The 23378-nt window shown below is 39.0% G+C and overlaps 1 protein-coding gene across 1 annotated transcript in view; it reads left to right on the forward strand.

Moving 5' to 3' along the window:
- The window catches only part of ATP8A2 (ATPase phospholipid transporting 8A2), a 297173-nt gene that overhangs the window by 183797 nt on the left and 89998 nt on the right, over positions 1-23378 (forward strand). Inside the window, exons 27-32 of the mRNA XM_062577183.1 lie at positions 2251-2325; positions 5034-5156; positions 6244-6322; positions 9733-9794; positions 10114-10170; positions 14230-14337. Of these exons, the coding sequence (XP_062433167.1) occupies positions 2251-2325; positions 5034-5156; positions 6244-6322; positions 9733-9794; positions 10114-10170; positions 14230-14337 (504 nt within the window). The remainder of the gene's footprint in view (positions 1-2250; positions 2326-5033; positions 5157-6243; positions 6323-9732; positions 9795-10113; positions 10171-14229; positions 14338-23378) is intronic.

A 23378-nucleotide genomic window follows, 5' to 3' on the forward strand; every position in this document is an offset into this window, starting at 1 on the left:
GACAAAACATGAAGGAAAAAGGAATTTAGGAACTGGGGAAATTTTTTGAGTTAATACAAAGATGACACATTTCAGCTTAATGAAAATGGAATGAGACTGCTGGCCCTTAAGAAAAGTTGTAAGAACACTTTTAAACTACAGAACAGAAGAAGGGCAGCAGGGCCTAAGAAGAGCACAGACTTTAGGAGCGTGTAAAGTGAAGTCGATAGAAACTCCCCACTAAAAAGAAGGGCAGCTGAAAAATGAAAGAAATGTTGTAGTCTGAATAGCCTACTATGCAAGGCATATTTATAAGCAAATAAGCTCAGTTCAGCGTCATAGTTGCCTTTCTCACTAAACAGTGAGAGTGATTAGAATAATTAGTTTTAAATTAGTATATTGATGTAGTAGATTTAAGAGCAGGTGTAGATAGACAAAAGAAAGGTTCAGCTAACCTGATGCCCAATCTCCTGTGAACGCTGGTAATTCTCTGGCATTACTCATTAGGTCTCCAGCTTTTCTTCCATGATATTTTCAAATTGTTTTTTACATCCCCAGTGTCCTTGGCAGGAAATTCCTAGATCAAACACGTGCTGCCTGAAAACATTCTACCTTTTGTTTTTTGTATAGCCTCCAAATCTCATTTCCTACCCAGTGACTGAACAGCTATTCTGTATTCGTGTTATTCTTGTCAATCCTGTAGCTATTTAAACCTTCCCCTAAGCTGTCCCTGCTCCATGCTGAAGAGTCCTGATCTATTTAGATATTCTACCCATGAAAACAGCTGTAGGTCTTGATGCAGTCTCGTTCTCTTTTCCTGTACTCTTTCCTAGTTCCTCTATTCTATTTTGGGTGGGGTTAGAGAGGAGACTAGCTGATATACACTTGACTAATTGTTTCTCAGGTATTTTGCTGGGACATTAATATAACTGTGCAAATTACCAGAAAGCAATAGAACAGAAAAAAATGACTGTTTATGAGTACGATGGGATCTCGGGCAGCTAAAGCATCCTGCTGAAACAGGGAATATGTGTTGGCATCACTTGACTGCTGTGCCATACCTAGAACATCTAATGTAATATAAAATTGTAAAGTAAATGCAATGTAAAAACATTAAAATTGTTCGGGCAGGGGGATAACATGGTTTATTTTTCCCTGTGCAATGTTGAATTACTATTTGGAACTAAGTGCCTGGGGCATTGTGGAGCCCAAAAGTAAAAGTGGATTCAAAGAGAGTCACAGAAATTTGTAGAAGTCCTGTGAAGTGTAGAAGTCCTGTCTCTTAGATGCAGTGGTTAAAATGTAAACTGTTTCAGGAAGTCATTAAATTGCTAATCCTTTCAATTTCCAATTTACTTGGGGGAAAAAAAAATCTTTCCCCTTTCTTATACTCTTTCCTAAACCTCTTTCAGTGCCCACTGTCTGAGAAAGAAACTTTGTTCTGACCCAGTAAAGCAGTTCTTATTTCAAGAAGCTGCTTAAACAACATAGAAAAGAAAAGAAAAGGCTCAAGGAAGCTCAGACCAAGGAAATTATGAATGGAGCTTGCCTAGCATGCCGTAGCCTGATGGTGGCACCACGTTTTTACAGCAGTCCCCTGGGATCCCAAGAGAGCAGAATCCCTCCAGCTAGAAAGGAACTCGGGAGCCATCTAGTCCAACCTCCTGGACAAAGTAGGGTCACCGCTGAACTCTAGCTGGGTCTTTGTGATTTGGAAAAGGATGGAGATTCCACAGCTTCTTTGGGCAACATGTTCTAATGTTTATTATTAAATAATTATAGTTAAGTCATTCAGATAATAAAGTTGTTATGTAGTTATGTAATTGATAGTGAATACCAATGTAATTACAAAATAGGACACAAGTCAAACAGAGCATCCATCAGAATATGCTTACCTTGAAAAGTTTAGCCTTTGCCAGCCGTGGTGGAAGCGAGGTTAGCTTCTGGCTTCAAGCACATTAATTTGTCAGCAGTAAGACTTTTGGAATTGTTTGAGCCCCCCCCCCCCCCCTTTTTTGAGTAATGGTGCAGATACAGCAAATTGCTCCATCACCCCTGTATTTTAATTTAAATAAGCAGTACCCTGGCAGTATTCAAAATGCAAGACTTATAGAGAATAATGTCCTGGACTGCTGATAATTGTTTTTAGAGCATGACAAGCAGCTGTCTCCAGATAGTGGTCTGTGTTCAACGTCCTTCTCTACTGTAAATGGAAACCTTTAGTGCAGTATTGGTTTAAAGCCTCATGTAACTCGTCTTTGTTTGTTTCAGCTTTGGTTTGCTTTCGTTAATGGATTTTCTGGGCAGATCTTATTTGAGCGATGGTGCATTGGTCTATATAATGTGGTAAGTGCTACATGCAATGATTTGATAGTGCTGTGTGTTTTGCTGTGTCTGTGCCATTTGTCTTAGGTAACTACCTGAATGTATGTCAGAACATACATACACTCATTTGTTTAAAAAATAAAAAAAGCTGTTTTAATCCACCCTGGGCTGTAGAAAAAGATCTTGGATTTTTTTTTTTTTTTTTAATAAGTAAATAGGACCTTGGGAAAGTGCCTCAAAAATGTAGCTATTTGTCCTAATACAACTTTGTTAAAGTTGTATAGTTTTAGACAATTCTATATTTTTAGCTATTTAACTTTCTCTTCAAAAATACCTTTGCGCAGCTTCTGAAATACTTCATTATTTGTTCATGCTCAAAATAGGTGTCAAATCTTAATTATTGAATGATTTCTTTTTTTGTGGACTTTTTTCGTAGCATTTTACAATCCCAATTATTTTTAGTCCATAGGAAAACATATTGAAGCATTTATTCTGATACACTTGTTAAATACTAAATCTTTCGTCTTCTCTGACCCTATAACGATGAGATGCTGACGAAGGTGTAGTGCAGATGCTTTGGGCTGACTCCGTGCTAAGCAGTGCCAGAACAGGAAGCAAAGTCACTGTCTCACCGGCGTTCTTCTCTTCAACTAAGAGCAGGAATTTTTTTTAGTCCAGGAATGTGTTCAGTTTTTAGCTGTGCTTTGCATGGTGCCACACTGTGCTGTGCAGTTTTTTTAATCAGTGCTAGCTTGGAGGATCTCTGGGACCGTGTTCCATTCCCTACCACAGACCTTAGCTGGTCTTTTCAATACAGTGTTATCTCTATAATGATAACTGATAACTAGCCTGGTGTCTGGATATTTAAGCCATTAGGACACTTTGTCAATGTGAAAAATATCCTTTGAATTTCTCTTTAGAGGGAGGAAATTTATTTTTTTTCTTTAAGCAGACCCATTGCAAATGTGTGAAAATGCAGAAGAAGACAGCAAATTATCTCTATCACTCAGTAGTATTAATGGAAACACTTAACTTCTGTCACATTTCTTCTAATCTTAAGAATGATGACACAAACCCTCACTTGCCATAGAATTTTATATTCTTTGTGAAAGATATTAATTCAGGGATTTTCCACTCCCTTGATTCTTTTCACCCTCACTTCCTGACTGCTACGCAGTCTCTGTCATTCATGTTCAGATATTTGCATCTAATATCTTTAAACCTGATTTGATGGATCTACCTACCCTGCGTAAAGCTCATGGATGAGACTCATCTTCTAGAATCCATAAAGTAGAAATTAACCTTTATTTTTTTAAGATCAGTATTTTCTAAAATTGGAATGGGTCCTGTAGATTCATGAAGAATCAAGTACTGGTAGGATATGAGGGACTTCCATAACTTGAAGGGGTTAGGTTTTCATGTGGGTTTAGTTTTGCCATTCTCTCTCATGCTGATTAGCCTTTACTTCATGAGTAGTCTCATTAAAATTCTAAATGTAGGAAGCACTTAGCAGCACTACAATTCTTGCATTTGCACTGGTTCGCCCTGGAAGCTTGCATTTATAATCAAAAGCAATAGAAAATTCACTTCAGATGAAAGTGTAAACGCTACAAGAAACAGGAAACCCTCAAATTTCCATGGAAGTGTCTTAAAACCACATGAAAACATATCTTCTTTTTGGAATATATTGGACTGATTATCTTAGTTTTGTTATTTTCTGACTTCCACAAGATTACCACCTTTTAACCTTCTCATTTATCACCTCATGAACAAATAAAGCACATTCCTAGTTGGATCTAGGCATTCTCAAACTTAAAAAAAAAAAAAAAAAAAAAAAACTTAAAAAAAAAAAAAAAAAAAAAAGACGGATTAGAAATGATATATACAATATAAACTTAAACTGTTAATGTAAAGCAAAGTGAATGCAGGTTCACAGTCAGACGTGCACGCTGGCATTGCTGCATGCTGTGCCAGCAGACTGCGAGAAGCGGGGATGCCCAGGCCAGCTTCGAATGAGCTACCTCAGATCCTGGAAACTCTTAAGAAGAGCAAAGTGGAACTCGGCAGAGGCTCGTTTGCTGCGCTTCTGGCAAAGCGTCCTGCTGCCCCTCCTGGCAAACTTCCGAAGCGTGGTCACCCAAGTGCCTGCCCGGGGCACAGACCCCTGGCACAGCTAATTTGTTGCTATCAGTTCATGCCTGACTGGAGAATCCCCAAAGTGACGATACCGAATGGCCTTTGTTTTTCAGCAGATCTTTTTAATGCGGTTTCCACATTTGCTTTGTCTGTAAACTTAGCTTTGGTTAAGCATATTACATATTTAATTATGGCTACAATTGCAGCTATATGTGAATCAACTCCCATAAGGCTTTTTCTAAAATGATCGTGTGTTGTCTGTCTTTCGCGATCTGAGTTTTACCCTGACTAGATTAGCTTGTACATCAAAACCTACTGGTGCCTAACTTACTGTGTTTAAGCTAATTGGTTAGGAGTGGGAATTTTCTTATATGCCTCTTTGCTCTTAAGTCAATATTGATAGTTATGAATTGCTGAAATTCATGTTTGCGCTTGTTTGGACGTTGGAAAAGTTATGTCAAATAACACACAAGATGGTAATATGTCTTCACTGAAGTCTCTGAGAAATTTGCTGTTGTCTCAATACTGAAACATTATCTGAGATCCATTTAAAACTAATAGCTGCTTTTAATTAGCATTTGCTTTCTTTGCAGATTTTCACAGCATTGCCGCCCTTTACTCTGGGAATTTTTGAACGATCATGTACTCAAGATAGCATGCTTAGATTTCCACAGCTATACAAAATTACTCAAAATGCAGATGGGTTCAACACAAGGGTAAGGGAAAGTATCTGTTTCTTTAACAGTAAATGCTAGCTTTTTTTTTTTTTTTTTTTTTTTTTTTTTTTTTGGCTTAAATGTTGCAGGTCTTTTTTTATCCAAACTTTTTATTCCTCACTGTTACTCTTGCTTTACACTAGGTAACGCCGCTGACATCAGGATTGTTCTGTCTCCCATTCTTTTCAAAGAGTTTATATTTTAAAGATAATTGTTTTAAAATAAGAATTAGCAGATATGGCTTGAACTGAAACTGATACTGAAATACCCGTAAACTTTGATTCAAATTAAGATTTGTATCTGAATATGAATTTTCAGTTCACAACTTGCCATTTTCAAAGGAGCAAGATAATCTCCCCTGGATTTTATTTAATACAGAAATACAGAGACTGTCATAACCTTCTCTGCTAGAGGACTTTTTCACAATTAGGATTGCTATTTCTATGGTTCTTTTAGAAAAAGAAATTTGAATCGGATTATTTTCCCTTCAGTTTTCAAGAACACATTTTATTTCATTTTATTCTTATACATGGTAGAAAATGCCAGCATTGGGGATTTTGGTTTTTTCCATAATGGACACTATTTAAATATACTCCAGAAAAAAAGAGGCTGTGAGATTGCTTTGATTAGAGTGGAAGGAGGAGGAAAACATTGATTATGCAAAGCTCTAGCTTGTGCAAAACCGCGTTATCTCTAAGTTTAAAGTTGCAGAATGTAGGAAGTATTTCTCTGTTAAAAGAAAATAGAACACTTAATGGTAATAAATTAGTCTTTTTAAATCATCGTTTGAGGTAATTAAAGAAAGGTGACTCCATCTGTTTGCTGTGTTCTGATAAAGATCTTAAACTGCAAGTATGCTTGTCCATTATATTTTAACTTGTTAGAATAAAACTGTCCAACTGAGCTAGTGTTTTCTTGTGACAAAGCAGAAATTGTAGAAGGAAATACATCTTAAGGAAGCTTAGGTATTTCACTTTGGGAAAAACATTATGTCTGACTCTAAACTACACAATGAGACGTTTGTTAGGAGTTAGAGAGAGGTCAAGAGTTTTGGACGTTACTGACTTCTTGGTTTGTTTTCCCTCAGGTTTTCTGGGGTCACTGCATCAATGCCCTGATTCATTCCATCATTCTCTTCTGGTTTCCACTGAAAGTGCTGGAGCATGGTAACTGCTTCATTATTTCTTACGTCAGCCACCGATGGTCAGTCATACCAGAGCCAATGTGTTTGCAGAGCTGGAGGTCATGACAAATTCCAAGAAAATCATGATGACAGGCAGTCCAATAGGTTATAGCTGCTCAACTTGGCTAGTGGCTTTCAGAATTTACTCTTATTTAAAATAATTTTTACTCATGTAGTGACTTTAATACTTAGTTTTGGCAAATCTATAGTTTGTTTATTTGAAAACTGAGTGATGTTCTATACAAAGCCTATTTTTTCTATAATGTGCTAAAATCTCAAGGTTTTAGTGTATAATGTTTTCATAGTGGTTCTTACAGTGTCTATATTACAACAGTTTGCTTTATATCTCATTGGATCTCTCCCATTCAATGACGGCATGCTGTAAAGTGCAGGATAAAATAGAGAGCTTTCACTACTGTTAGTTTGTTGAAAAACTGATTTGGTTTGGAACGGAAGCCGACCAGATCGAGCTGCTAAGAAAACAGGATTTTATTTGTACAAACTAGGTTCATTAAGTCCCATTTTCTGTGGAAGGTAACGTAATTATGTGGTATATGAAGGGACAGTAAATCCCAGTGTAGTGTTGTGAGCAGGAAAAATCACCGGCAATCTTTTGGGTTTTACCGTCCAAGAAATGGGACTTGATCAGATCAGGAATTTTAAGGGGCGGGGGGGAGGAAGACTGTTTAGATAAAAAGACGAACTTGTCAAACTGAAACTCTTTCCAGGAATATGATCATTTCAACAAAACCTTTTCAGCTCCAGCATGGATTCCTTGGGTAGGGGGTGGTGAAGGAAGAGGAGGGGAGGATGGATGCTCTCACATCAAAGCAGCGTGATGGTGAAGATACTTATGTGGGAGGCAGGCTCACATTGCTCTCTACCTGACTGAGTAAAACTTCAATATCGTATGCTTAGTGACAACTGCACACACTGGGTGATAGACCGTACAAGGAGAAGGAAACCTCCCTTTGCCCATATGTGGGCTTTGAGCTCAGATTTTAGTTTTTCGGGGGGGGGGAAGGGCTTTTTGGTTGGTTGGGTTTTGTTTTGTTTTTTGGGGGAGGTGTCAGGGTTGGTTTTCTTGTTTCACAATTTTAATGGGAAATGTTAGTCTTGAGTAGCTCTTCTTTAAATTCTACTTTGACTGTTTTAGGCTGAGGTCTGTAGTGGTTATAGTTAAAGAAAAAAATAAACTATTTTTGTTTTTTTCCATGAATGTTTTTCTAAGTATGTAGTTCTTCAATAAATTATGCACTTTTAAGTTCAGTGATGAAATGGTAAGACTCACCCACTCAAACTATAACTTACTTTTTGATATCATTTGAATAGGTAGCTTGGTTTGCTTTCTAAATAGAAGGGAATATTGAATTTTCAAGTTTCTTTATATTTCCAAGTGAAAAAGCATTTTCAGTGCCACAGACAAAAACATGTCATTCACACTGGGATGTTCTTTAACCTCTCCAGTTCCTGAGAATGTGAAGTGAGTATATTCAATGAATGGGCACTTGTATAGCTTTGGAAGTGAATGTTTATTGAACATCCTGCTGTTCTCATTAACAGAAATACTGTTCTCTTCAGGACCTCTTGGCCTCCCAAAGTGCAAGGTCATGGAAATCACTGAAAAAAAAAAAAAAAAAAAAAAAAAAAGAAAAAGAAAGAAAGAAAAAAAAAAGAAAAAGAAAAATAAAAAAGAAAATAAAAAAGAAATACACTGAAGAACTGCATTGAAATGTAACTTTAACAATCTGAGGCTTACAATGAAAAATTATTTGATTACTTGAATGTGCCCTGTGATGGTGACCTAGAGCAACATATTGGCAAAGTTGATAGGTTAGGTTATTCTGGATTCATCAAAAGCCATATGTACTTAGATATGCCTCTTTCTTTATAAGCCGAGACTTTTGGTGTCAGCTGGATTCACTGAACAGGGAAGGCCTCATTCTGTAGTGCTCTCCACCTTTTTCATCGATGCCACAGGAAGGAGAGCAAAGCAGCTGTTAAAACCTTATGTGCATTTGGGAATGATGTGATAAAGGGCAGAGGCCACAAAATACCAGGGGAAGACTTGGGCTGATGGAGATACCAGTGCCTGAAAACCAAAGTAATTCCCAACTAACCTGGCTCAGAATTTAAGTCCAGTTGCACTGTTAGTGAATAATATGTCTGCTGTTTTGTAATAGTCAGACTTGAAAATAAAAAGCATAGTGGGGATATAGATCTGGCAACTTCTAGTAAATATTTTGCTTCTGTCCAGTTCTTCAGTGACAATGCCATACAGCAGTTGTAGCAGCAAACCATAACAAGTAGCTTGGAGTAAATGCATGGGCTAACTTTATAGTCTTTTTACCTGTGTGCTGGGCAGTATCTTCTCCGCAGAGATTAGGCTATCACAGACATTTAGACATGACTTAAAAATCTCCTGTCCTGGGACCTATTTTATAGGAAGACAGTTACATAAGTAGATGACTCCAGTTTAACAATGTCCGGTCCCGTTTTGCAAATAAATCTAACAAAGCGCTAGGCTCATAGTAGAAGCACTGTACTGGGCAATGTGTCTTTAGGATCGAGTCCAAGGTTTTATCTTGAGCCTTTTTCATCCTCGCTGTTTGTGTATTTGTCTAGCAGTTGTCTTAAAATGTGTGAAAATAGCAGCACTGATCATGCTTGAGTAATGCTTGAAAGTTCCAGTGAGAATGAGTTCATCTGGCGTTAGCGAGACTGTCGAGTGTGCTGTCGCAGGGTTCCGGTTTTATTCAGCAAGAGCGAAGAGTGACTAATCAGACATTTGAAGTGTTGCCAAGGTTGGCACTTCTGGATGATAGATTAATGTGTACTTACCCTTCTGCACACTTGACTTAAAGAAAGAGTGTGTGGAAACCTGAATGCTCTCAGTTAATGTATTAACCACCAGTAAGACATTTTAGACATTATGTATCCTTTATGATTAGTCTTTTGTGGCTCTCTTAATTCAGCTCTGTTTCATTACAATTCAGCTGGTGTTTTATGGATTTACTTCCTAGGAACAGAAAATAACAGAGTATTTTTGGAGATGTCAATGAGTAGTTTGGAGAAGATAGGCACAGAAAAAGTAATACTGCCATTCCTCGGCTCTTGCAGGCAATTTATATTTTAGTGCCTAGCAAGCATTTCCCCTTTTGCTAAAAGCTTTTTGCCAACCGAGACTCTATGCACGTGCTGTATCAGAACATACAGTGCCTAAGGCCTTGTTTAGCACAACCTCTGTATTGCCGGTTGCCCATAGCTTTTAATGGTGCTTTTAGACATATTACAGATTCAAGGTTGGGACTATTATTGTCTAGTTGTCTTCTGAAAATTATCTCCTTGTTATCCCATCCATTCTGTTGATAAAGTGATCACTTTTTCTTTCAGATGCAGTATTCACAAATGGCCAGGGAATTGACTATTTATTTGTTGGAAACATAGTTTACACTGTAAGTTTGTTTGTGTAACCTAGCAATCTTTGTGAATGGTAGAATTATTTCACTTTTTTTGTATACCATCAGAAATTGGTATTAAATCAGAATTCCGCCCCCCCCTTTTTTTGCCGATGTACACCAGTGCATGTGTACTGCACAACAGTATCTTCTGCTCTGCCCATTCCCCCACACCACCATGCCCAGGCCCCAAGGGATGGATTGGTACATAAATGCAAGCACTTTTTTAAGTGGAGGGAGGAGGTTGGGCACAAACATTGAGGAATTTGAGAGTGCTAGCACTGAAGTCATTGTTACTTTCTTTTTTTCCTTGCAGTATGTTGTAGTTACTGTTTGTTTGAAGGCTGGCTTGGAAACAACTGCATGGACTAGAGTGAGTACTTCTGAATATCTTTTATTTTATCAGCATATCTTTCTCCCTAATGAATATTAATACAGAAAAGGAGTATGAAAAAATCATTTGGGGCTGCAGTATTTTAATTGGATCTTTCTTTTAAAGATAACCTGCTAATTTCTGTACGTACAGGATGAGAGGAGAATGAACACTGCTTAAATGACATGATATACAGGATAAAAAGGGCAGCCTATCTGAAGCAGGAAGAGGAAAAGACTAAAAGTATTTTGGCAACATCGCTAACTATTCCAAGTTAAGAATGGCTACCCTCAGCATAATACCACTGATGGCAGAAACCTTGGTATGAAATCAACATCTAGTATAATTGCTTAAGGAAAGAGCACAAGAGCAACATCTTTTTACTCTGTAGCTTCTTTGAAAGTAGTTAATGCAATACTGAATGCAAGGTGTCTGCCCACAAATAAACAACTGGTCTCTGAAAAGGTCTTTTAAAGCTAGTGAAAAGCTGACATTGAATGAGACTACTTGGAAATTTTCAAAACTAACTAAATAAAAGATGTTAGTCAAAGAGTCATTGATTCCCAGATTGGAGTTATTTACTTGCAATGATCGAGTGTTGTGTTGTTGGTAGGTGTCAGAGTCTATGGCAAAGCAAAATACTATGGGGTGTCTTTGCGTTGGTGACTCTTCAACACATTTGTCCCCATCCTTTGCTCCAGCCCCTCTGAAAACACTAATCTCTTGATTTTGATGGAGTCTGTTTCTCCACACCTCTGAGACACCTTACTGGCATCTCATTTTCATGGCATACTAAGACACTCTATCCTCAAACCAAGGTCTTCTGAGGAGTCCCATATTATTCCACTGTTTTTCTGGAGGAGCTTGGCTAAATCTTGTAACCTTATTGCTTCTATTGGTGGTAAAATATTTCCTTTTCTTTCCTCACAGAGGAATTGTTAAGCTTGATCAGCTGACATCTGTTCTGAATTTTAAAGATGAAATGCTATCTATAGAGGCTATTTACTTATTTGAAAAATACTAATATTTACTACCTCAATCTTTCATCTGAAAATAAAATCAGGTGTTTTTTATTGTTGCTTATGGATAAGTCTTGTGTTGAGTACCAGCATTTTAAAATGCAAAAGTATTTAAAAGCAAATGAATCCTCCACGCACTAGAGGAGGACATATCTAAATCTGCAATGGAGGCATGTGAGTCTCTTTTGTTCCTGTTATGCAGTTACTAATATGATGCTTCTGCCTCCCTTCCCTTCACTGGAAAATTCATGTCTTTTTAGTCGTTTAGGAGTAGTTATGATCTCCTTTTTAAAAAAAAATATTTGAAAAGGTACCGTATACCATAAGTTTAGTAGAGTCCAGTGTTGTCTAACACTGGGATTTTATGGATAAAGAATTGTTATGCACAGAAAAGTCTTGTGTTTAGAATCAATCTTTTTCTAATTCTTGTCCCGTTGCTTGGGCCAATGACTCACTTCATCTTGGAATCTGATGTTGGTTACAATTATTGTTTCAGCTGTGGGTGAATCAACACACAAGGAATCTTTAGGTTACTTGAAGAGTATTAAATGTACAACATTGAGTTAAGCCCCTTTTCCATCATCAAGTGGATTGGTTACATGCAATTTGTTCTTAACAGTGAGAAGGACACTTTGCCACTTGGGAGAACATGATGGGTTTAGCTGAAAGCTTTAAATAAATAACTCAGACTGAATGAGGTTAGGAGTCTAGTATATCCAGTAGGTAGTGTGGAAAGAATGGCTTTGTAAGTGATAACATGATTCATAACAAAATCTGCACATTGGAGCTGTGCAGAGCAGCTTACTGTTACATTTTGCTTATCTGGAGCACTGCAGTAAGATTTTTCCAAAACTCTTGCAGCTTGCTTCATTGCCTTACCATACCTTATGAGCTATTTTAGATAAATAGGACACAAGGGATAGCCATACAGTGTGTCCAGCTTCTATGTATGAGAGCCTTGATGTTTTTTTTCCCCTTGACTGTCATTGATTTAACACTCTGAAAGACTTGCTTCTACTTTGCACATGAATTCTCCAGGAGCAAATGACAGATATTTCAGTGGAGAATCAACAGTGCAAAGCTTAGTGGGGTGAGTGGTTAAGAAGTGATGTCAAGCAAGACAAGCAGGGCTCTTTCTAAAAGCAGAGACGCCTCTAACGGTAGAGAATCCATGTGAGCAAAGACAAGTGTGAGATGTGGAAAGGGAGACGCATGGGGAGATAATTAGGGCAATCATGAGAAGAAGATGAAGAAAATATTAAAAGAGTGGAGCCTTGGAGCCAGAAAGGACAAGAGCTACAAAACTCAAGAACTGTCTTACAAGCTGAATGATAAGGAAAGCAGGAGAGAGTGCAAAAACTGAAGATGCCATTTTGATAGCCTAAGTGCACCTCCTACAAAATGAGTATGCTTTAATTGGTTTCCCTCCTTGCTTTTAATCATAGATGGGAGCTTGGAAGGGTCAGTCCAAGCTGTATCAAGCCTTCTGGCTCCTTGCTTAGGCTGTGGCTTGGGGGAAGGCGCTGTCTCTTGTGGGAAAGCAGTGCTGGCAGGCTGGTGCTCTTCTCCTGCCAGTGCATGGAACTGCTGCTCTTTAAGACGAAGTCTTGCAGCAGCCTCCCAAGTGCTTGTTCTTTGGGGAGCTGAGCACCACAGCTATCCACTGTGGCGGGGCTTTCTCCTAGCCAGAATCTTCTTGTGAGGTGGACCTTTTTTCTGGATCAGCAAGCAGGTTAAAAGGATCTCCCCCACTCCACCACATAATACTGCAAGGCAAAAAAAAAAAAAAAAAAAAAGCCCAGCTTTTTACAGTTTTATTCACATTCAAACTGAATCAAAATAACTTATTTTTTTAAACAGCTCATAGTCATATTTCCTGAGTGAAACAGATTAAAGAGAAAAGTTTGAAGTCCTCCCTGCTCACTACGTTTCTCCAGAAAGGGGCCTATCCTGTGTCTTGCTTATTAGTCCAGCAGCGTTCAGCGTTGAACAAAATTCCAGCTTTGAGAGTCCCTGGAAAAGTGTTCTTTCCATCCTCTCTAAAGCTTTGCTGTATGAATGCTTCTACTGTAAGCCAGCTGCCAGTTGCTCACTGATACCTGCCAGTCCACAGGGGTACTGTAGACTCCTCACTTCTCCTCCCGCCCCGCTCCTCACCACTGCCTGTGCTTGAGAAAACTCTCCTTGCTGAGGACACTCAGTTGCCTTCGGGGAAGGAGCAAGCTTATCCTTGCAGAAGTTTGTGTCTAACTTGCAGGCAGAACACAGTTAACACAAACTGTTAGACATGTCTTTGCTTTTCAGACATAGTCTCTAAGATTAAAAAAAGAAAAAAAAACAACAAATAATGTTAACAAATAAAAAGTATGAAGGTGAGAACTAAACGATATGTCCACCACAGGAACAAATGCACAAATTCTTTTCTGGGCAGGTTCTTGCTCATTTTGATATTACTTTTACTAATTCTTAGGGAATCTATGGTTTAAAGAACCAGTAAAGATGTAAATTGGCTTGCATATGTGTAAATCACTTAAAACATTTAAGAAAAAAGAAAAAAGCTAATCAAGAGATGCTGCTGGCTTAAGTGGTAGTGTATCACACAGCACTGAATCTTCCTCAGTGACAGGTATGAGAGTGGTGCACACGGCTTATATGTGTACGCTCTGATGTGAAGGATTTGTTGGCAGGAACTTTAACCCAGGCCTTTGAGAAGTTCTGCCTTGATGTATGCGTTGAACCTGGCATGTGTGAAATGGGAACCAGGAGCACGATGAGCATAGGCAGAGTTCTGAGGAAAATCTGACGAGTTTTGGGAGCTCTGAGTAAGACAGATTGGCTGAGAAGCCTATCTGTCTGCCCTGTCGGGAGGCGAAGATGAAAGAGGAGAGCTGTTTTCTGCTGTTTAAACAACCTGTGCTACAGGCCTAAAACCAAGCACGAGTAGACAGGCTTGAGTGAGGCTGACAGAGACCTGAACAGAAAAATATCTGTGCATTAAGGTTACAGCGTTGACTCTCCTTCTCTCTCCCCTCGTCGGCAGTTCAGCCACCTGGCCGTGTGGGGAAGCATGCTGCTCTGGCTGGTGTTCTTCGGCGTCTACTCGGCCATCTGGTCCGTGTTTCCCATCGCGCCGGACATGCTGGGGCAGGTTGGTATGGACGCTCCGCTGCCGGAGCACGCTGCCCTGCGGGCAGCAGCGTTGCTTCTCTGCTGCTTCTAGAGCACCCAAAACACGCTTGTAAAGGACATGCATTCTAGTAAGAGGCTTCTGCATTATTTTAACATGAAAAGAAAAATTTAATTTAATTTCTAGTTAGAAGGGCTCCTTTTTTTTTTTTTTTTTTTTTTTGCAAAAGTAACATCATAACTTGTTATATGCACTGTAGATACTATATGCAAATCTTAGCTGATTCGGATGGTAATGAAATTGGCTCTTTAATTAATGCTTTCCTAGTAAGATTTCCTATGTTTGACAAAGTGCCAGGCACAAATTTTTGTTTTTTTTTTTTTTTTTTGTGTGTGTTTTTAATCATGAGTTCTCTCTTCGATATATTACGGTTTTGTATCGTTCCTTTGTTCCTGCATCCATTTAAAATGAACCAGAATATACTTGAGAATAACTTGAGACGGTCAGAAGTGGAAGGGAAGCTGATATGTTACTGGTCCCTTTACGATCCTGGTGGAGTTTTGGAATTGTTCCTTCAGTGTCAGCCGAGTTCCAGGTGGTGAAATTTTCCCTTAGGTGTCATTATTTCAACCCGTGGTGAGCAGACTGAATCATGAGCCTGTCAAAATCACTCAAGAGCCTCGTGCATATTTAAAATAGGAGGCTCCCAGGAACAATGAAGGGCTTAGTAAATATATAGTAAAATGTTAGCAACAAGCTAACTAGCAAAACTGCTGTCAAAATGACCAGAAAAGGGGGCTTTGTAGTAAGTTTAAAGTGGTCTTTAAAGCTGCAAAGATGATATTTATTATACAGAAAGAAGAAAAGCAAACTAATAATTTTAGCAAAGAATCTAAGCGTATTTATCTCATAAAATAACACCTTTGCATACCAGAAAACAATAATATAAAAAAGCCAAGTGTTAGGAATCCAAGTAGAGATTTTTAAGATTATGCTCATGTTTGTTGTATTCAATAAGACCAGTCTGGCATCATTCTGCTACTCTTCTGGCCTAATGCATATTTTATTATCTTGTGCTACAGCACTGGGGATAATGGAGGTTATAGCAGATTGTCATGGACAGCTCTTTACAGCAAAGAGTGACAGCTGACAGGCTGGGCTCAGCAAGTCGAGGGCTGAGAGAGACGAAACCTAGCTCCTTTGATAGCGTTTCATGGGGTCCTTTGTGTGTTTCACAGCACACACTGCACCAGCACCTCTAATTCACACTTCCCTAAATCCGGCTGAAATTTGACCGAGTAGCGTGCAGAGCCGCAAACTACTTTTCCTCCACAGCAGACTTGTAGTGCTGCCATTAGTGGGTCGGCCTTTAAATACTCAGATGCGAGGAAGAGCTGCTCCTTTGTAAGAGAAGGTCAAGCTTTGCTTTAGCTTTGGATTTGTGGGGGTTTCAGAAATCTCTCCCTTTTTTGTAAAATGCAACTGCAATGAAATTCGTATCATGTTTGTGGTCAACATTTGCTCCAACAGCAACCACAGCTCTCAGAACAATAACTGGGTGTTAATACTTTCTAAATGTGTTTTTCTATTTAAACTTTTTTATGTTCTGTTTTTCTGACATGATGACTTGAGAAGTGCTAGATACTAAAGCTGAGCTAAAATACTGTAGATTATTTTCACTGAGAATACGATGTTTGCATTGGGTGATTGAGTGGCATTGTTAAATGTAGTCCAGTACTTACAGAGCTGTGTTCCTGGCTCAGAAATCAGCTCTCAAAGACATTAATGGTCATTCATGGTTCTAGCAAGATATTTTCAGAGGATAGGGAATCTGAAACAATATATTGTATGGCCTTCAGTGTGAAAATAACCAGGAACACTAACACTTTATCACAGCTTTCTTGTATTTTTTTTGGAGAGAAGGAGCAAAAAATGGAAAAGAGTGGGTTTTGTTTTATTTATCCTTTTGTAAAATCAAGGAAAGCCCCTAAGGTGAAGGGATCTTGCTTAGGACTTGCCTTTGTACAGAGTCAGCTCAAGTAATCAGTTGCTGTCATAATATCAGCTCATGGAGAAATGAGCTGGGACCGTGCTAGTCTCTAGTCTGTAAAATGAATTGCTTTGCTTCCTCCCAGACTTAAGCTATTTCTTTGCTCCTGCTGCCTTCCTTTCTGCATTTGCAAGTAATCGAGATAAATTAAAAGCAAAAAGAAACAGTGAATAAAATAAATATCTTGTTGTTGTGTTTGTTTAAACAAACAGAAATCCCGAATTTGTTAGATACTTATACTATGCCAAGTAGTATAACATTTAAGGAAACCATTTTAACTCTAATATTTATCTGGCATCTGCGTTAACCAGGACTTTGTGCCATAAGTAGAAGACATATGACAAACAAAAATGTTTTATTTCATCCATTCATCAAATATCAGCACGGAGGCTCACTGACCTTTAAGTATGTGGAAAGATGCATTGTTTCTGCTGGGGTTTGTTAAACCACTTTCACTAAGTGTTTGGGGTTTTTTTTGTTTGTTTGTTTGGTTTTTTGAGGGAGGCGGGGCTCACTGTATGTGAAGCATTCTCACGGGAAAAATAACACTGTTTTTTTCTCTTTGAGGGCAAAAAGAAGCAACTTTGATTTTCTCAGCTGTTGAGTAGACAAGATATTTCTTTTATTTCCACCTGCAATCATAATAGAATACATGTGATATAGTAAGACAAAGCTGTGATAAAAATCTCAATTCCGTTTAATAGAAGTATTCTAGCAGTAAGACATTTGACAACTCTGGTTGTTTTGTGGGACCTTTTAAGACATGCATGCAAAATGTTTTCTTTTAACAGTACTAATTATAATAATGTAAGACCAAGAATCTATCAGTCCTTCTTATTTTCTTGAATCTTTATGTATCTTTTTTTTTTTAAGAGTCGTTCTTTTTAGATCCAAAAAGAACGGTGACATTGAGAAACCTCAGTGCCTGTTTTTTGCCTTGCCTTTGGAGTCAGGAGGCTTCTATGGGGGCTGACCGTTTTTAAACAAGCACTTGCAGGATCACAACGTTTTGTACAATATGCAAATCCTTTCTCATCTTTCACTGCCTATATCTTGCTACCATAAGTAGTTGGAGAGAAGTGTTTTTTTGGTGTTTTAAAGAAGTGCTATGTGGCTTAATACTCATTAGTGAAGTGGTGGTACAAAAAAGTGCTGCCCTAAGAACACGAATGCCTTTTTAGTTATCCTTGTTCTGAACTCTAGGGGCTTGTAGCTAATAACGCAGTGGTATTTTGTTGACCAACACATTGGCCATAGTCCTGCACTCATGCAGTCTTGGGGTATTCTGTTTGCTTGCTTGGAGGAGGAGATGATGCGCTGAAGGGAGCAAGGAGCAACACAACTTGTGCTCGTTCCTTGCCTGAGTCAAACCAACGGCGTGTGTGAAAATGCTGCTCGTTCTCTTCTCACATGGATTTCTTCATAGCAGTTGTGGCATACTTTGGATTTATGGGAATAATATTATACTGTATAGAATGAAAGTCTGCGTGTGGCTGTACCCACACACACTCATACATAGATACCGTATCTGAGAGCGTAAGTGCACGTATGCAAAAGGAGATGGTATATGAAAGTGAAGGAGCTTTGAGTCTTAATCCAAATATTATCTGAGATCAAGAATAATAGTCATCTTCCTTCCCCACCCCAAGTTACAATACTGTGCTTTTAGTGTTTTAAGGAGGGTTGGAGTGGTTAGGGGTTCCCCTCACCCCTCTGAAGCATCCACTGCTGAGCTGTGATTTTTGCAGTCTGTTTTCCTTTTTTAATATAACCAGCAATGAGAAACAATGGAAACAATTCTTGTTCTTCTCATTAATAAAATGTCGTTAAGGAGATTTGAATCAGTCTCACCCTTTCAACTTAAGGAAAGGGGGTGGAAAGAGTGGAATTTTAACCTGTTTCTGAGAGAGTCATACATTTTGGTTAGTTTGCAGTGCAAGTTATTTCTTTCAAAGATCTTTTCTTTTCTTTTCTTTTCTTTTCTTTTCTTTTCTTTTCTTTTCTTGCTGTGTGATATATGTAGTTGTATCTCAGAACTGGGATTTAAGAATCATTTTGAATTTAGACCATGTTATTTTGATCTTGGAACAGTATTAGTAATGCCTTTCACATCTGAAGCCTTCCAGCCTCCTCACGGCTGGATGCACTGAAGCTGGAGTTGCACTTTCCGGTTACTTTTATATGGTTGAAGTTGAGGAGATTCATCAAAACCACAGTCCAAATAATTGTTGTACCATCAGCTCCACTTCTACACAGCAGAAACAGCTAAATGTAAGGGCCACTCTTGTGCTTTTGTAGCTAGTAGTAGGCTTTCTTCTTGTCTCCTAATGCTGCCCATATCCTTTACAGAATAACATTTTTTTCAGCCAAATAGATAGATTCTCGCTTGATTATTTGACTACTTCTTACAAAAAGAATTTCAGGAAGCCAGGCATCATCTCTACCTGGATTAAGGGTGCTGCTTAAAAGATCCCAATCATGGAGAGATCTGCTTGATCCCATGTGATGTGACAGTAGCAATATCTATTCAAAAGAATGCATTGACAAGGAGAGGTCTACTCCTCTCTTGGCAAAATTTCCTATTCTTTTCTATTCATATGCCATTAGAAAGACAGATCCACCCAATTTCATTAGTTGTTTTGCCTTTGTGGGAGATGGGAAACGTGTTCAAGAAGGTCTAATGTACTCTGGTCATATGGGTGGGAACGTAGCTGGCCTCAAGTCTGAAACTCTCTGAAGTCTTGCTGGTGCAGTTCTTGACAAAGACTGTGAGAAACCTGCATGGGAAGACGTAAAACCAACACAAAACCCCCAGACCTGGAGGCAAGATAATATTTGTTATTGCAACACAATGAACAGGTTTCACATTACGACTCTTTCAAGTCTTTACTTAAATACTGACAGCTTAGTATATATTTTCCTATTTTCCAGGACATTTTTGATTTTTCCTTTTGTTTTTTTTCCCCCTCTACAGTTTTTTTTTTCTAGAGGTCTCAGTTGTTGTTCTTTGGCTTCTCATATTTCGACAGCGTTTGGTGCTAGTTAGAAAATTGGCTGTTCTGACAGTGGTTTGTTTGTCTGCAATCAGTTGCACATTACATTGAGGTGTCAATGTTTGGGTCCGTGGAAATTTGTCATTCAGCTGTTTGTCAGAAATCAGACTTCTGCCTGCAAACTGAGGTCCTTAATGCCTGCTGATCATGTTTGCTTTTGTTATTATGCTCAGTGGTCTCCAGTACTTGATGTGGTTTGGAAACTTTTTCTTCAGTTTTGGACACTTACTCTGAACAGACAAATTAGACTAATGAAGTATGCATATATTTTTAGACATCTGTTGAAGGAGTGGGTATACTGTTTTTATGATCCACACATGGCTTTCAGAAATGAATTTGTCATTTTCCACATCTCTGGTGTTGTCCTGTCTCATATGCCAGAAGATTACAAAATTAAGATCAATAAAATCAAGATTTTAAACAACTTCTGAATGTGAAATCAGTAGATTGAACAGAATGTGCTTATTTTCTAAAAGTTTACCCCCCCCAAACATGCCACTTTACCTATTGGTAAATCTGCAGTCAATCTGTCCTAAATATTTCTTAAAGATACACCAGATTTATTTCTCATTTCAAAGTATTTCATGAAGGCTTTAAAGCAAGACCATATTTGCAGTTGTGCCCAGTAGTTTTGGCATTCCTTGTTTAGAGCCTTATGGAAAAAAGGGTCAAGCCATGGGCATAAAAATGTATTCTGGCTTTGGAATTGGCAGCACGCAGCAAGAAGGTCAACTGCCTTTGAAACTTATTTGAATTCTTCACATGCTCATCTTCACTTCGGTATTTTATACCTCCCTTGCAGAACTGTGGCTGCTGAGCTAGAGTATTAAACGAGGAGCAATAAGAAAGCAGCTCATTAGCTGTTGTACAGACAGCGTGCACGGCGTTTCAGCCCTCGCTCTTCAAGCATTGCAAGGTAACCTGGACACCAGCCATGCTCTCTGGCCAAAGTCTGTTTAGGCATTGGGTAGCCTGAACAAGTTGAAACACTACTCAGTAGCTTAAATTGAAATAAAGCACATACGTGAGACACTTAACTCTTCTGTGTAATTGGCAAATTATCTGGATACGTTGCTTTTATTGTGGGGGGATAGCTGAGCCCAGGAACACAGGCACAAGCTCTTTCACCCCAGATAAAGTTATAGCTTTATGGTAATGGATTGTACTTCAAAAATTATATCTTTATTCACAGTTTTGAGAATGCAATCCCCTAAACCACTTTTTCTTATATTTAGAAGCAGCAAAGCCTTGTGGGAAGATGTTTGGAAGATATCCTATTCAATGTTTTTTTAATTAGAAACAGCTGGCTTTAACATTTAGAAAAGCAGCTACTGTATTGTAGCAGAGGCAGTGTATTAATATTCATATCTACAAAAGAGCCATGTTCATATGTTAAGAAAAACTAAGACCATATGAATTGCCACATTGCATCAGACCATTTCTGCTGCATTTTGCATTAGAAACTTAGGAGAAACAAGCAACCCTGCAATGTGGGTTTGTGTCTCTTGTGATGGCATTTATGTACACCCCTGTTTAAAACAACCAACCCACCCCCTCTCCAAAAAACGTTTCTTTTAAATAGGGTAACTATGGAGTAGCCAACCAGTTTTCATGCATCTCGCTAAGCTCTCGGCCTCTGATGAGTTTTGAGGATGGACTTTGTAGGCCAACAGGGTGCTAGACAGATGATGAGTAGAGTAAGCTTGAAGGGCTTCATGGTCAAGAAATTTGGGCCTGGCTCTGCATGGTTTCACTACATAATTCTCCTCTCTGTTCTGGTTGTAGGTAGGAACAAGCCACAGCTGGTTTCATCAGGGAGTGCAAAGGCTTTGTGCAGGCATGGGGCAATATCCCAGTTAGCACTCAGACCTCGCTGCCTGGCTTGTGCTGCATTATGAGGGTGGGGAGAGGGAACGTGAAGGTGGAGGGCTCAATATGCTGCTGTTTCCATAATCTCTAGGAGGCAAAGACAAAAAGGTGGTAGGCAATGTATACGGGAGAGAGTTTCAAAAGAGCATTTAAAGCTCACAGCAATGAAGTCATGGCTCCTTTAGAAAATAACACAAGCGGCAGACGGGATCTATTGCAGAGGGCATGAGGTGCTGTGATTTGGAATCAGTTGTTTTATAGCTTGCTCTGGTCCCACATCAGTCACCTCTTATTTTCTTCTTAAGGATGCAGGAGAACCCAGCTAGCAGCTATATGAAGTTTTGTTGAGAAGCTGTTTTTTCCTTCATTCTTTGGGGACAGGAGAGACGTGTTACAAGTAAATTTAAATAAAAATGTTTTTAAGAGTATACTACTTTTTTCTGAGTCTTTTCCTCACAATCCCCAGACTTGATCATTCTTTCCTGTGTTGGTTGGATTGCATTTTTGTGAGGGATAAACCTACCAATATTACAGGGGAAAATATTTCCAGATCAGTTTGCAATACACCTTTATTCTCTTTCCTCCCTACAGTATATATTTCATGAGATCATTCTTTTTCACAGTAGTAGTATGTCAAAACTTGATCCAGTAAGCCCTAGGGAGTGGAAGTGATCTCTGTTATATTGTTCAGACACTTACATGGGTGCGCAGGCTTCAGAAGCAGTGAGCTTTGAAATGAAGCAACTCCCAGGTACCTTGCACGTCGCCGGGGGCCAGCTCATGCAGCCTGTCACCTGCTGCTTTCCTGTGCACTCAGCAGCCGGTGGCAATGGTGGTATCTTGTATTGCTTCTCCATTGGGATGGGTACGGTCAAGACAAAGCGATTCTAATCTGAACGTTGCAAGTTTTAGGAGTGCCTGTGTTGTCTGTGCAGGAAGTCCAGATTTGTCTGGTGGAGAGTAATTTCTCGTGTGTGTACACCACTTCAGCTGGTATTTCTATACCAGTAACCTTGTCAGAAGGCATATGTAGGGGTCTGTGGAAAAAGAATAGCAATGTTAAAACCGTAGTGCTAAGCAGATAACCACATATGCCTCCAGGAAGTTGTGTTTTCTTTGGAGTAGTATGTGGTTCAATACGGTTGGGAGGAAACATGGAGAGAGAACAACACGGGGGTAAACATAACTCCTTAAAGTACAGGAGACGGTCACTCATGGTTAGATGTGCTACCATCATTCTCTGTAGTATGAAAACAAATGGTGGCAGCCCTGAGGAGCTTGCTGCTGGCATGTGAGGATTTTTTTCCACCGCTAAGAATTGCAATTTCTTTCCAAGTGTCTTGCAACAAGCTCAGTTCCAGAAGTATCTCCGTTTTCCATTAGGTAGTTATTGAGGCTAATTTGCTGCTTACTGTAGAGTGCAGCAGGTCAATGCAAAGGAAGCTGGAGCAAGGATTTGTAGTTGTTCAGGGACGATAGTATTGTCTGTGCACACACGTGCATGCAGATAAACATTTTTTTTTCTTTTTTTCCTTTGTAGCATGTAGTGCTTTTTTGGAGGCTGCTGGGGGAAGGAGGATTCAGTACAGTGGTTGAACTGTAAAATAAATGTTAGAATTGACCTAAAATGGACTTTTTGTTTCCAACAAAATGGAAAGCCCAAATTCATTTGGTTGAACAGCACTTTTGTTTCCAGAAAGGTCACTTCTTACCACTATGCCCCTGTTCAAGAGCTGGGAGCTGCCAAATCATCTCAGAGGAATGGACCTAGAATACCAGAATAACCAAACTTATTTCCTTCACTTCATTCGCTACAGTGATGGAATAATATAGATTGAAATCTTGTGTTCAGAGCATTTCTGGTTTTCAGAAGGCTCCTAGGAAAGAACAGGATGAATATTGGCTCCACCTGTAGTGGTCCCTGAGCTGCATGCACCTGCCTTATTTGGGGAGAGGCATGGAGTTTAGGGGACAGTCTGAAAACCATCTGGCTTTCCAAGTTTGCACTACACATCCAATTTATTGCCTGCCATTACACAGACATGCAAATCGTGCATGTGAGGGACCAGAAGAGAGAAAGATAATGTGGC

This window comes from Rhea pennata, chromosome 1 (genome assembly GCF_028389875.1).
Source record: "Rhea pennata isolate bPtePen1 chromosome 1, bPtePen1.pri, whole genome shotgun sequence".
NCBI lineage: Eukaryota > Metazoa > Chordata > Aves > Rheiformes > Rheidae > Rhea > Rhea pennata.